Here is a 15,553-nt window from a genome sequence, read left to right as displayed (position 1 = left end):
TTTGAACCTGAATAAATAGGCTTTCCATTTTTGTATGTTTTGTTAGGATAGGACACTATTTGGCTGAGATTTGAATATCTGGAATCTGAGGGTGCAAAAAATCAAAATACTGAGAAAATCGCCTTTAAAGTTGTCCAAATGAAGTTCCTAGCAATGCATATTACTAATCAAAAAATAAGTTTGATATATTTATGGTAGGAAATTTACAAAATATCTTTCATCATTTTAGTTCATGTTTATTTTATTTCAAGTGTTTTTTTCATGGTTTTTGTTTTAGTTAACCATAATAACCCTGCCCCAATTTTAATTAATTTTGGAGGCATTTTTGCCCTAAACCTTATTACTTTCTGACTCTGAATAGATTTTAGATTAGCCACATTTCTGGTTAAGAGACAGTTGATTCGGAAACATCCTTTAGAAGGCGTATTCTACCTTCAATTTACACCCACAACACAAAGTGACAGACCTCTGGCACTGTGCATTAAGCTGACTTCTCCACACCAGTGGACACATACCACTAGAATTAAATAGGCTATTTTTGCTACTGTACCAATATGTAAATAAACACTTGTATGACTGCCTAACCTCTGCATACTAGCATAGTTCACACTCACTGAATACTAAATAGGTGTTGAAGTGTACATGTGGGCAGCCATAACAGAAACAAGATGTATTCCACACACTCACAATGATATACAACAATAGCAGCATTTGTGCTTAGCTGAACCAATCAGAGGCCAAGCTAAGGAGTACAATATCTCCACAAACCTCTGAATAGTTTATGGGGAAATAAACAGAGCTTGTGCATTTTATATGGGCACAATAACTGGAAGTGGCTCTGCCTGCTGCATGGCTGACTATAATCATTTGCATGCTCTGTAAAAAGATGGAGGTGGAAAGAGAGCATGAGCTTCCTTCCCTCTTGGGTGAGTGGTGACCATGCCAGTGTAATAACAGAGCTGTCATGGTAGGCAACAAGCTGCAGATCTGTTAGATGGAGGGTGTAATTACTTGGTGAGTCTGGCCTGCTGCTATTTGTGATAATTGCTTGTATATGCAGCCTCCTCCTCTATAAACCATCTCTCGTCAACTGGTCTGCAGAGGCGAGCATGTATAATGAAGCACGGTTGGTAAAAATGTAATGTAGTGATGACCTTTCAGGGCTCACAACACACAGTTGTGACTTGATGTTTATCAAATAGACCTCCATCTGAGCGGATGTGGTAAGCAAAATGACTGAACACACTGAAAAAATAGGGCTGGCAAATAGAATTGGTAAAATACAAGAGTGAAATAGACAGCTGGACCAGTGTAGTCTAATGATCTGGTTCTTTTTAGTGAAACAAAAAAATACAGTGCAGTAGTCTGACTTCCAAACAAATTACTATTATTAGTCAGCTATTTTTAATGAATAAAAAACAAACAGCAGTCAAACTCTCAAACAAATGTCACTTATGAGTTGGTTCTCTTTAGTCAGCCAAAAACATATTCTGATTCCCAAACGATTGACAATTATTCATTAGTCATTTTCAATCAGTTGTAAACTGTTGAATAAATGATACTTATGAGCTGGTTCTTTTTAGTAAAAATCTACAGCCCAACCAGAGTAGTCTGACAAAACATAGAATTCTTATGAGCCCATTTGTTTTTAGTGAATCAAAAATGTCCAAAACTAAAAAAAGTCACATGAACCTTCAGAAATCATTCTAATTTGCTGATTTGGGGCTTAAGAAACATCTTTTCATTATTTTGCAAACAATGATGCCGTTATTTGTGGGTGTTATCTGGTTGCAGAAAATGTTTTCAAGTAGTCTATGGAAGCCATGGAATTAAAGAATAAAAAGGTCAAAGGTCATACATTTGAGTTTATATTTTAAAATTATGGCTTTATTCTTGCAATTCCGAGATAATATTTCACAATTCTAATAAGAAAAATCAACTCATCATTCTTTTCCCCTCGGCTCAGAATCATGAGTTTATATCCCACACTTCTGGCTTTTTTTCTGTGCATTAAGCTGACTTCTCCACACCAGTGGACACATACCACTAGAATTAAATAGGCTATTTTTGCTACTGTACCAATATGTAAATAAACACTTGTATGACTGCCTAACCTCTGCATACTAGCATAGTTCACACTCACTGAATACTTAATAGGTGTTGAAGTGTACATGTGGCCAGCCATAACAGAAACAAGATGTATTCCACACACTCACAATGATATACAACAATAGCAGCATTTGTGCTTAGCTGAACCAATCAGAGGCCAAGCTAAGGAGTACAATATCTCCACAAACCTCTGAATAGTTTATGGGGAATTACTATTTACTATTATTAAATTACTATTATTAGTCAGCTATTTTTAATGAATAAAAAACAAACAGCAGTCAAACTCTCAAACAAATGTCACTTATGAGTTGGTTCTCTTTAGTCAGCCAAAAACATATTCTGATTCCCAAACGATTGACAATTATTCATTAGTCATTTTAAATCAGTTGTAAACTGTTGAATAAATGATACTTATGAGCTGGTTCTTTTTAGTACATTTAAAAATCTATAGCCCAACTAGAGTAGTCTGACAAAACATAATTCTTATGAGCCCATTTGTTTTTAGTGAATCAAAAATGTCCGAAACTAAAAAAAGTCACATGAACCTTCAGAAATCATTCTAATATGCTGATTTGGGGCAGAAAATGTTTTCAAGTAGTCTATGGAAGCCATGGAATTAAAGAATAAAAAAGGTCAAAGGTCATACATTTGAGTTTATATTTTAAAATTATGGCTTTATTCTTGCAATTCCGAGATAATATTTCACAATTCTAATAAGAAAAATCAACTCATCATTCTTTTCCCCTCGGCTCAGAATCATGAGTTTATATCCCACACTTCTGGCTTTTTTTTCCGAATTTTGTTTCAGAATTGACAAACTCGCTAATGTTGAGTTAAATTGAGTTATAGTCCGAATTAGGAAATATAAACTAGCATTTGTAAGAAAAATAGTCAGAATTGTGAGATAAAATAAGTAAATGTTATTTAAATGTTATAGGTTTGAATAGGTTTTGTAGGGCTAATACAATATGCCCCCTATGAACTGCATATGAGAATATTATGTAGACCTATTATTAAAATCAAACTTATGCTTTAAAAGTAGGGTTGTTACAGCAGGTTTTATCCATAGTATGTCCATTTAAATGTCTGCGTTTATCTTCAAATGGCATCTTTGATGACAGTATTCTATAAAAATTATTTGCATTCCGATTCTGACTTTTAAAGACACAACAATACATTTTTTCTCTCATAGATTTTACCTGTTTCTCTCCACTTGTTACCAGTGTTTTTCTGCCACCACAATGCACGCACAGCTGAAAGTGACGGAACTGTCATAACTAACGTCTACTCTAAATTGGTCTATTAAAAAAGCCTTTAGTTGGAACAGAAATCTTTTGTAATCTTATACATGTCTTTTCAGACACTTTTGATCAATTTAAGGCATCCTTGTTTGATAAAAGTGTTAATTTATTTCAAAAAAGAAAATCTCACTGGCCTCAAACTGTAGGAAAGTAGACAAAATTCCAACCATTACATGAGTAATTCTGCTGTGATTCGAAAAACATATAACTTTCTTTTGTGGAACACAACAAGAGAATTTTGTGATGGTTTGCTCATCTGTCTTTTTAGTGCAGTTACAATCAGTTTGGGCTAAGGCTTCAGAGAAGAAAGCAAAAAACACCTGAACATACATGAAAATAATAAATGCCACCAATTATTTTAATTGAATCAGTTAATAATAGGATCATAATTTAGCCATCTCAGAACTTTCGTTTTTGGTGAACCTTTCCTTTAACTAAGATGTCTAATCCAATACCTATGAAATTAGCAAAAATATTGTCACTTTCAGAAGAAAAATTAATAGATAATTTATTTACCCCCTTGTCATCCAAGATGTTCATGTCTTTCTTTCTTCAGTCATAAAGAAATTGTTTTTTGTGGCACATATTTCAGGATTTTTCTCCATACAGTGGACTTCAATAGTGCCTGCGAGTTTGAATTTCCAAAATGCAGTTTAAATGCCACTTCAAAGAGGAAGAAGGGTCTTATCTAGCGAAACGTTCAGTTATTATCTATAAAAATCCGCAATTTATATACTTTTAAACCTTAAATGCTCATCTTGTCTAGCTCTGCGTGAACTCTATGTATTCCAGGTCAGTACAGTTAGGGTATGTCGAAAAACACCTCTTTTTCTCCTCTAACTTCAAAATCATCCTACATCGCTGCAGAAGTACTGACCCAGTGCTTACAGTGAACGTGCGAGGGTCAAAAACCCTTTACAAAAAAAGTTTAAATAGTGATGTAAGAGAGGACTTCAACGATTTTGAAGTTGGAGGAGAAAATGAGATAGGAGTTTTTCGTCATACCCTGACTGTATTGAACTGGAATACAGATAGTTCACACAGAGCTAGACGAGACAAGCATTTGAGGTTAAAAAGTAGACCCTACTTCCTCAGGTTGGGATTGTTTAGAGCCATTTGAAGCTGCATTTAAACTGCATTTTGGAAGTTCAAACTCACAGGCACCATTGAAGTCCACGTTTGCCTCAAAAAACATAATTTCTTTACGACTGAAGAAAAAAAAGACATGAACATCTTGGATGACAAGGGTTTGAGTAGATTATCTGCAACTTTTTGTTCTGGAAGCAAACTTCTTCTTTAAGTTACCTTTGTATAACAGATTTGTTGGTTTGTTGGTTTTCTCTACAGAGAATGTGAACTCTTGCCCCAGTCCACCTAGGCATTTACCGGGACATGATTTGCACCTAAAGATGAGTGACATTTTCAGTCACCTTTCAGCTCTTGAGGGAAGGGACATTTGAGCACATTGGCATTCTGTATCACCGTGACCCGTTTTAGAATAATCCCGTTAGCTCATTGCCAGCTGGGGCACCATTGGTCATTGCTCTGCCAGCTTGGTGCCCAGGGAAGCTCTGATGCTCACTAAATCACGCCTGTTTTTCCCATGTGCACTACAGTAAGCCAGCTTGTCCATTTGCTTCAGAAAGAGCTCAATGATGCAAGTCAAACACAGTCAGTCTTTTGTTTCATGGACTTACTCTGCTCATTGCACAGCTTGATCTGTGCCACTTAACAACTGGATCACTGACTAGGATGGTTTGAAACAATGCACAGCATTCAAAAACATCTATGCTCTAATTTTTTGGCAATTATTCCAAATTACTATATAACAGAAATGCTCTTTCTGTCTGCTCAGTGCATAAGATTATTGTCTATACTCCTTGTATAGACAGATAACTCTGCTAATTAGGCGATTAATTGTTTATTCACAAGGATTTAAGTTTGGTGTGATTTGAAAAGACATTTGAGAAATTACATCACAACAGAGGGTTTTCAGTAGGGATTGGAATCAGAAAGAATTTACTGGTGTCTGGTTCCTCATAAATCAGTCATTTGACCATAGACCACAAAACCAGTCATAAGGGTCAATTTATAATTTATTTGAAAGCTAAATAAATAAGATCTCCACTGACTTGTGGTTTGTTATGATAGGACAAGATACAACTATTTGAAAATCTGGAATCTCCATGCAAAAAAATTTGGAATATTGAGAAAATCGCCTTTAAAGTTGTCCAAAAGAAGTTCTTAGCCATGCATATTACTAATCAAAAAATAAGTTTTGATATATTTATGGATATATTTTGGATATTTATAGTGGAAATGTACAAAATATCTTCATGGAACATGATCTTTACTTACTATCCTAATGATTTTTGGCATAAAAGAAAATCCATAATTTTGACCCTTACAATGTATTTTTGGCTATTGCTACAAATATACCTGTGCTACTTAAGACTGGTTTACATTTTTATTAACAGAAACTGGGAGTGTTGATGTATAATAACTGAACTGATGGTCAATTGATTCACCAGAAAAGAACATTAGAATTATCTCTTCAGGAATCGAGCAACACTTGAAGCTTGGAGTAATGTCTGCTGAAAATTCAGCTTTGCCATCACAGAAATAAATTACATTTTAAATTTTTAATTGTAATAATACTTCACAACATTGCTGTTTTATTGCCTTTTTGAGCTAATAAAAGTGGCTTGGTGAGCATGAGAGACTTCTTTCAAAAACATTTGAGAATCTTACCGAACCTAAACTTTTGAACGGTAGCTATTAATGTTTGCAAAAACCAACATTATGCAGCTAAAAAAAAGGAAAATAGACTGAACAATATCTTCAGTTATCTTCTAACCCTTAGTTAGAACCACAGCTCAAACAGGCTTGTTACCTAATTGGCACTTTATCTCTTCAGCAATACAGCAAGTAAATGAAGCATGAAGCAGTAATACAGCATCCTCAAACGTTTCGCCTGTGGAATATATTTTATAAAGGAAAACATTAGAAACCATGCAGAATCATTCCAGTTTCCAACCGTCTAAAATATATTCTCAAAGACCTAGCTTGCATATTCACTGGCATTCTTCTAAATTAAACGGTTCATTGTAACACATCAACATTTATGGACAACAGAGATTTGCCTCTAATTATACAAAGTGATTTTGTGTTGCAAAAATCATATGTTTTCCTTCCTTAAGCAAAATGTATGACTCTGACTGGGTTGGGTAAGATTGCTTTGTTTTGTTTTTTTACATCCCTCAGATTATCGCAGCAGTGAATATGATTGTAGATGAGTTATCTATTGTGGTGCCGGTAGTATCAGACTGTACAGACAGGATTCTCCCATGGAGTGCCACTCGTGCTGGGAGGCAGGATTACAGGAACAAAGAAACCAGGGTGAAGAAAAAGATCCTAATCCTTTATCACCCACCCCCCCACCCCCCACCCCTTTCCACTTATAAATTCTTCATCTCTTCAATATAGGCCTCCCTTTCTTCTTATCATAAGAATGATACGCTCTCTCCCTTTTTTCTCTTTCATATTGTGTTTGACTAATAGACAGGGCTCTGTGAACTTCTGAATCAAGCTCGTCTACATTGAGGGGTATTTATTCGTCAATAAACTGCCTGAATAGGGAAAAAAAGATCAAATGTTAATGAATGAAGGAGATTTCATGCAACTTTTCTCAGTGAAACGGATTCATACAAACTAAAATTGAAAATGGCTTGCCAGCATCTAAATAAGATTAGTGAGTCAAGTGATGTCAAGAGTAGATGTGTCAAAGGTGAACCATATAACAGCAACTGACATCCAATCCAATGAAAGTCCACTGCGATTAGTCACCGACTGTCAAACGAGTCAATCTTCAAGTTTGATTTTCGAATATTCCTTAAAATGCCAAAACTGAGTTGATGGTCAAGAATTTGAATTCTGTTAAACAGTTCTTCTCTCACAGGGCTCAGGTTGATTTTTAATGCATGTTAGTCTTAATTTTTGTGTAATGAATAAAGAACCATATAACCAGAGCTGACAGAGAGAGCAGATGTCTAAAGCTCTTTATATAAAAACAACAAGATGCATAAATTGTTGCTTTGTATTGATGTAGATGCAGAGCATCCAGAGGCGGACTGGGACAAAATTTCAGGCCAGAAAATCTCACACCCATCCTAGCCATCCTATGCACCCACACCAAATTTTGAATCCACAAACAATATTGTTTGTATGGCCATCATCATCATCACATAGAAAAAAAGTTTAAATCCCTAGGCTGTAGCCACACAAAATAATAAAAGGTTATCTCTTGAACTTCCAATTTCCTTTTTAGTCTCTTCATCATATGTTAAACTACTTTAATTACTTTTTTCCCCACATCAATCTACACTCCCTACTCCATAATGGCAAAGCAAAAAATAGGTTTTTAACATTTGTGCAAATGTATTAAAAATAAAAAACTGAAAAGTATAAATATTTAGGGAAAAGTGTATTTTAGTAGTTCAATTAGTGGTAGTTAAGTGCTTACATAACTTGATGAAATATATAGTTTGAAGTTGTAAATATAGGCACAAATATGCCATCTTGTAATACCAGAATCTCACCATAGTAATTTGTGACCCTGGACCACAAAACCAGTCATAAGGGTCAATTTTGTCCAAAGTTGAAAAAAAAAAAAAGTTCTTAGCAATGCATATTACTAGTCAAAAATGAAGTTTTGATATATTTATGGTAGGAAATTAACAAAATATCTTAATGGAACATGATCTTTACTTAATATCCTAATGATTTTTGGCATAAAAGAAAAATCTTATCATTTTGACTCATACAGTGTATTTTTGGCTATTGCTATAAATATATACCCATTATGACTGGTTTTGTGGTCCAGGGTCACATATGATTATGTTTTATTGACAGTTTTGTGTTTATCAGTAATGTACATTAGGGTGATTTGTGTTAAAGTAAAAAAAAATGTTAGTTAATATGTTATTTTAGTGTTCTTGTTGGTCTGTATATCAATACAGGACACAATTGATTTCATCTGGAAACTGATTCATCATGTGGCTTACTATTTTACCACATTATTATTGTGGTTATCAGTTTATATATATTCAGAAAAAGCTTATTTCAAGTAGTAGTAGTTAAGTCATTCTATAACTTGATGAAATATATAGTTTTAAGATGTAAATATAGGTAAAAAAAAAAAATGTCATCTTGTAATACCAGAAACTCACCATAGTAATTTGTGACCCTGGACCACAAAACTAGCCTTTTTTGGGGGGGGGTCAGTTTTTTGAATTTAAGATTTATACATCTGAAAGCTAAATAAATAAGCTTTCCATTGATGTATAGTTTGTTAGGAAAGGAAAGTATTTGGCCGAAATACAACTATTTGAAAATCTGGAATCTAAGGGTGCAAAAAAAAAAAAAAAAGTTTTGATAGATTTATGGTAGAAAGTTGACAAAATATCTTTAGGGAACATGATCTTTACTTAATATCCTAATGATTTTTGGCATAAAAGAATCATTTTGACCCATACAGTGCATTTTTGGCTATTGATCCTAATATACCCGTGCGACTTATGACTGGTTTTGCAGTCCAGGGTCACATATGATTATATTTTATTGACAGTTTTGTGTTTATCAGTAATGTACATTAGAGTGCTTTGTGTTAATTTTTTTTGTTAGTTAATGTTATTTTAGTGTTCTTGTTGGTCTATATATAAATATTGGCCACAATAAACTCTAATTTATCATGTGGCTTTCTATTTTACATTATTATTGTGGTAACCATTATAAATATTTAGAAAAAAACTTATTTTAGTAGTTCAAGTAGTAGTTGGTAAGTAGTTATATAACTTGATGAAATATAGTTCAAAGTAAACTCACCACACTAAGTTGTGACCCATGACCACAAAACCAGTCATAAGGGTCAATTTTTTTTTAAAATTGAGATTTATACATCTAAAAGCTGAATAAATAAGATTTCTATTGATGTTTTGTTAGGATAGGACAATATTTGGCTGAGATACAACTATTTGAAAATCTGAAATCCGAGGGTGCAAAAAAAAATCTAAATATTGAGAAAATCACCTTTAAAGTTGTCCAAATTAAGTTTTAGCAACGCATATTACTAATCAAAAATTAAGTTTTTATATATTCTCGACAGGACATTACAAAATATCTTCCTGGAACATGATCTTCACTTAATATCCTAATGATTTTTGGCATAAAAGAAAAATCGATCATTTTAACCTATACAATGTATTTTTGGCTATTGCTACAAATATAACCATGCTACTCTAGACTAGTTTTGTGGTCTAGAGTCACACATTACTGTGAAATTCTGGCAACCACCACTGCTTTTGTTTTTAAACCATAGATTTTATGCACTTTTGTTACAATGCAGAGAACATAATATGGATTTTCTTCCAGTATTCATTCTTGATTTATAATAAGTATTCAAACACTGTGGTAACTAAGCGGAGCTGAACCATTGCTAGGCAACAGTCTATGAACATCCTTGTAGCTTCAGGCAGGATGACTCTGCAATAGATACAGAGAAACACATCTTCCCTCAACTGACAAATGTTTGGTTAAGTCTAAGAGGTCAGACTTGCATTCTCCTGATGCCGAAGGTTTGTGACCACGGAGGCCTACAAAGACTGAACATGATACTTATGAGTTGCAGACTCTAAAGAATGAACAAGCACTAGCTGGTTTAGAAGGATTACTAATCTACCCTTGAGAAATATCAGTCGGATATTTTGGGCTGATTCATAAGCGGTTCTGCAGGACACACTGCAGTGTAACTCAAGCATCTGGGCCTTTAATGAAAGAATAAGATGTAGGAGGAAAAGGCGAAGAGATGTCATTCTGTCTAGAAGACTTGAGAAGACAAGCGATTCTGCCTTGTTAAATGAATTTCACATTAAGCAATAAGCCCCATGGTTGGAATGGCGTTTTCTTAAGCAGAACAAACTCTAGAAGCTTTATTGGACAAATGAGACACATTCACACATTGAGAAAAACACACAAGCAAAATCGTTGAAATGAACAAAGAAAAACCCACATTTTATTGCACTTAAGTTATAAGAAAATAAAAATTCTAAATGAATCAAACAAATACACAATCCCTTTAAGGTTTCTTTTTTATCTGTCTGTTATGCCAGGCAGTTTACATAAACTGAAAAAATAAAACAGCTCCAACATCTGATTTCACAAACCAGATTATAAATTAAACAGGAAGAGAAAAAAACGAGAAAAAAAAAAAAAAAAAACAGGAGAAAGAACAAGATTGTTTTTTCTTTTAATATACAGTGTTAAACCACTTTCACAGTTCAGCTTGAGTTGTGTGACTTGGAGGATGAGACGAATCGTTTGGCTACGGATGCGGTTACGTCCTGTTTATCTATGAAGCTGCTTTACCATTCAAAACAAAAAAAAGAAAAAAACAAGAAAACAAACAAACAAAAAAAAAATCCATGAGAGCGTCACCAACGGAACCAGGTTAGCTCTAGCACTTAAAATGTAATCCGATTTCTGTACACTAAGACCACCTTTTTTCTTCGGTAACTTAACGTTGGTTCCAACAATCTCGTTTTTCAACTAATTAAAAACAAGAACGGTATTCTTTTTCGTTGAAGCATACATTTCCACACAGAACAGGCTGTCAGAGCTTTTGTCCCAAGGAATGTGTGAACAATTTGCTCAAACACACACCCGCACGCACACCCAGTCATGCTCGCAAACACGCGCAAAATAGTTTCTACACGTCCGTCGTTTCATCTCAGCAGACAAACCCGTCTCTTTGTCAGACATTCTCCCTCCTCTACGCCTCGTAGAGGCACATTTGGCTCAAGTTTCAGTGGCAAAAAAAAGAAGCTGTTATGTCGATATCTTGCTTTTGTTGGTACGTTTGTGTCGTTTTTACAAGTTCAAACTCTACAAGTTACTTTTGTTTAGAATTTCGTCTGGGACTAAAACGTCACAGCCAGTTAAAGTTCCACCTTATTTTTCTGTGAGTCTAGCAGCATAAAATCCAGTTTGGCCACTGGGATGGACAGTACTGGGGGAAAATAGGTGGGGGGGGGGGGGACATATTCCCAGGAGCTTATGGGAAAACATTCCCATTCCCACAGAGCACCAGCACTGATGAGCTAATGAGACCAGACTGGTTGAAAAACATAACAAACGCAGGTCATCTCCGATCCGGAGAGGCACTGCTTATGAATTACTAAATAAAATTAAAAAAACAAACAAAACAAAACCCCAAAAATGTGTGAAACAGCAGAGTGGGTTTAGCTTAATACTGAAACCTGTTGTTTGCAACAGTAGGCAGAAAGTGAACAAAAAAAAAAAAATGCTGAACTTGAAAAGAAAGCACAAAACTTTAATTCACAGCTGTTGACGCGAAAACCAAAAGACGAGTCGTGGGGGAAAAAAAACGAACTGAAAAAACGGATACAAAAGAAAATCAACAACACATGAGGAAGAAAGGGATATTTGGCGTGTGCTGAGGTTGATGAGGACTGACAAAATTGGCTTCCTTTGTCTCTCTCTCGAATCACTCCCGCAGTACAAAGCTCTTCGAAATTCTCATCATTCTCCGTTAAAATTTAATTTGTATACACTATTTATCACTCGGTGTCCGTGTTGATGCGTTAGGGTTTCATGTATACAGTGTTGACTGTTTTGATCAAAAAAATAACGTTTGTACATATGGGTGTGAGTTTCAGTCAGGCTTGAGCGAACAAGTCTCTGTGCAAGGTCGCCTTGAGTGGTAGGAAAAGGGACTATCCTGTCTTCCCAAGTCCTTCTTGTCAGTTTCCTTCCCAGAATGCTGTGGTGCATGAGCGTCTGCCCCCACCCCTCCCCCCTTCGGAAGGTGAACGGAACTGTGGCGGCAGTCGTGGACCGTGGCACGACGGGGAGAAATGTTGGCGGCAACATATCGGGGAGGTGGAGATGCCATGAAGTGAGCGATCGGTCCTGGCGCGGAGAGACCCGGGGCAGGTTGCTCTCCCCCCACCCTCCCCGTTTTCCAAACAAGTCCCCATTAAGTTCACCCCCTTCACTTCATGTCCACATCGAAGTCCAGCACCAGGAGCTTGGTTTCCTCTGTGCCGTTACGGCTGCCCACCGCGCACACTAGTTTGGTATTGGAGGCGCGGATGCGCCACACCACGCCGCCGCTGCCTCCGCTCTCCAGTGTGACCAGGTTGCGGATGAACTCGCCCGTCCGAAGGTCCCACAACTTCACCGTACCGTCATCGGAGCTGGTGATGACAAAATTCTTGTTGAACTGCAGGCATGTTACTGCACTCTGGTGCTTGTGGGGACCTGAGAGCAAAATTAAAGAAACAGAAGTTAGAGACTCACATGCCTTTAAAAAAAGAAGTGTATGCTTGTAATGCATTTCAAATATTTACAGTACAGAATTATTAAAAAATATCCTGCAGATATAATATTGCTGAAATCGAAGGCAAGTAAAAAGATAGTTCGAGACGAAAACATCTAAGGTTTCTTAAAAAAGACGACGTTTTATAGGTTTGGAACTACTTCAGGGTTGAGTAAATGATGACAGAATTCATTTTTGGGTGGAATATTTATAGTGTGTACACTCGCATAACTATGTTTTTTAACTTATTTTAAAAAGTCTAATAATGTCGAATCAAAAGTTTTACCCTAAAGTACATTTTAAATCATTGTTTTAATAATCTTTTGTTGTGCTTTTGAAGCAATTTTTGATCTGCTTACTAGCATACTAAAGCACATGTAAAGGACTGTCAAATAAATTTCAACATTAAATTCCAAAAAGCTGCACAATATGAAATATGAACAAACTCAACGATTGGGTTGTTTTGACCCAGGGGTTGGGTCAAATGTTTAACCAAATCTTCTGGGTAGTTTTATTTAACTCAACTGTTTTACCAAAATAAGAGGGATAATACAAAATGCACGTTTTTTTATTTACTACTGAGTCTGACCTGAATAAAATAAAAATGAACCCATTCAAAAGTTTACATACACTTGATTCTTAATACTGTATTGTTATCTGAATGATCTGCTGAATGAACAGCTCTGTTTCTTTTGTTTAGTGGTAGTTGTATGATTTTGAGGTCTATCTTCTAACACACAGGACAACTGATGGACTCATATGCAACTATTACAGGAGGATCAAATGCTCACTGATGCTTTAGAATGAAAAACTATGCATCAAGAGCCAGGGGGTGAAAACTTTTGAACAGATTGAAGCTGTGTACATTTTTCTTATTTTGCCTACATATGATATTTTTTCCATTTAGTACTGCCCTTCAGAAGCTACATAAGATACTTGCATGTTTCCCAGAAAACAAAATAAATTAAATTTACCCAAATTCAAAAAGCTCTCACTCTCTTAATGCATTGTTTCTCCTTTTAAAGCATCAGTGAGCACCTTCTTTAATAGTTGCATATGAGTCCCTCAGTGTGAAAAGATGGATCTCAAAACCATTCAAACCATCCAATCCTTTTTGGAAAGGGTTCAAATACACAGAAATGCCGAAAAAACAAATAAATGTGTGGGACCTAAAGGATTTTTCTGAAGAATAGTGGGCAGTTTAACTGTTCAGGACAAACAAGGGACTATTTTGGTATTCTGCAGATTCTGCAAGGTGTATGTAAACTTTTGACCTCAACTGTTTATGGCTGGCTTAAAATGAACCCAAATTAGGTTGTAAATTAAAAATCAGACACAATTACTAGAAGCATTAGGGTGAACATCTACTAATAACAGAATGTTTAGTTTTTAATTGTTTCTTTAAATTATTAATAAATGTTAATTTATTGAACATATTAATAAATGCTCATTTTCAACCTATAGTAATATAGTAATTTTTAACAATACCTGAGTTAAATAATACTACCCAGAAGGTTGGGTTAAACATTTAACCCAAATACTGGGTCAAAACAAACCTCTCTGGGTTTATCCATATTTCACCCATCATTTTTTAGAGTGTATGCTAAAGTGTGCTTCTTATGGAATTCCAGATGGAGTGGCTCATCACACACTGCAACGTTGAAATCACCAATAGACAAGAAATCGAACTGCAGCTACTTGCCGCGGCAGAGAGAGCGAAGAGAGAACGTGTAACTATGGTTACTGGAAATACTGTGGCATAAATGGCTTTGATTCTATGCCCTTGAGGTATTGAATTGAGCCAGTCTTTCTGATAGGCCAAGAAACATGCGAGTCTAAACAGAAGTCCTTAGACTGCTGTCAGCGAGGAATATAAAGCAAAACAGAGATGCGCTACAATGGCTCTTGTTACTGCAGAGGGGTGTGGTGAGCTATTACAGCAACATCACAGACAATCCGCAGAGTCAAATACGGAAAATATCGTTATCAAACATCTCTAGGCCTGAGAACAAAGACAGTATGAAGTTCGTGAGTGAATGAAAACTAAAAAATATCCATTTCAAAGGCATGAATTGCTTCATGAATACCCATTAGCAGAGTGCTAAAGTCAACTGTGAATGTAAATGAGATGGCCGCTCTCTATTGATGTGCAAGACACTACACAGAGTGCCACAATAGTCCCTTTTCTTTAATGAGTGACTCTGTGTTTGAGCATTCGCACTTCAAAGCTCCGCCGCTGAGTTGAGCATCTTTTCTCGGGTTAAATGTGTTTGTGTGTATTATGTCAAACGAGAGTCATTAAGTGATAACAGGAAATGCTTAATGACCTAATTAAATGATCTACAAACTGATATAGGGTCCATCCCCCTCTTTAGTGCCCTCTGGGCACCCTCAACAACACACCCCAACCCCCTCCAATTCCTTTCATCATGTCATATATTCCTCACCATTCTACAAGATTAAGGCACAAGATGCTAATAGAGGTTGCAAATGATGAAAAATAAATCTTTGGAAACAAACGGCTGTGAGGTAGTGCTACTGCTCAATATTGTTTGTCTAAAATGGATATTCCATTGTTTTCAGCATAAAGTGCTTGAGGCACAAAGAAATTTGATATTTAAAACTGAAGAACATTTTATTAAATTAAATAACCGCACAAAAGGCAGTCTGATTATTAAAGTGCAGGTTAAGTAATATTAAATATGTTCTAAGTTTGTCACACCACAGAAAATGTTTTATTAACCACCCA

The 15,553-nt window shown here is 35.7% G+C and overlaps 1 protein-coding gene across 2 annotated transcripts in view; it reads right to left on the bottom strand.

Moving 5' to 3' along the window:
* Window positions 1–10,451: 10,451 nt before the first annotated feature.
* Window positions 10,452–15,553, bottom strand: part of fbxw7 (F-box and WD repeat domain containing 7) — a 218,485-nt gene continuing 213,383 nt past the window's right edge. For both annotated transcript variants that reach the window (XM_073842445.1, XM_073842447.1), the window contains one exon: window positions 10,452–12,746. In XM_073842445.1, the coding sequence (XP_073698546.1) occupies window positions 12,478–12,746 (269 nt within the window). In that variant the 3' untranslated portion in view covers window positions 10,452–12,477. The remainder of the gene's footprint in view (window positions 12,747–15,553) is intronic.

The sequence above is a fragment of the Garra rufa genome, chromosome 6 (genome assembly GCF_049309525.1).
Source record: "Garra rufa chromosome 6, GarRuf1.0, whole genome shotgun sequence".
Taxonomy (NCBI): Eukaryota; Metazoa; Chordata; class Actinopteri; order Cypriniformes; family Cyprinidae; genus Garra; species Garra rufa.
Note: the sequence above shows the minus strand (reverse complement) of the source record. Positions and strands in the feature narration are given on the sequence as shown.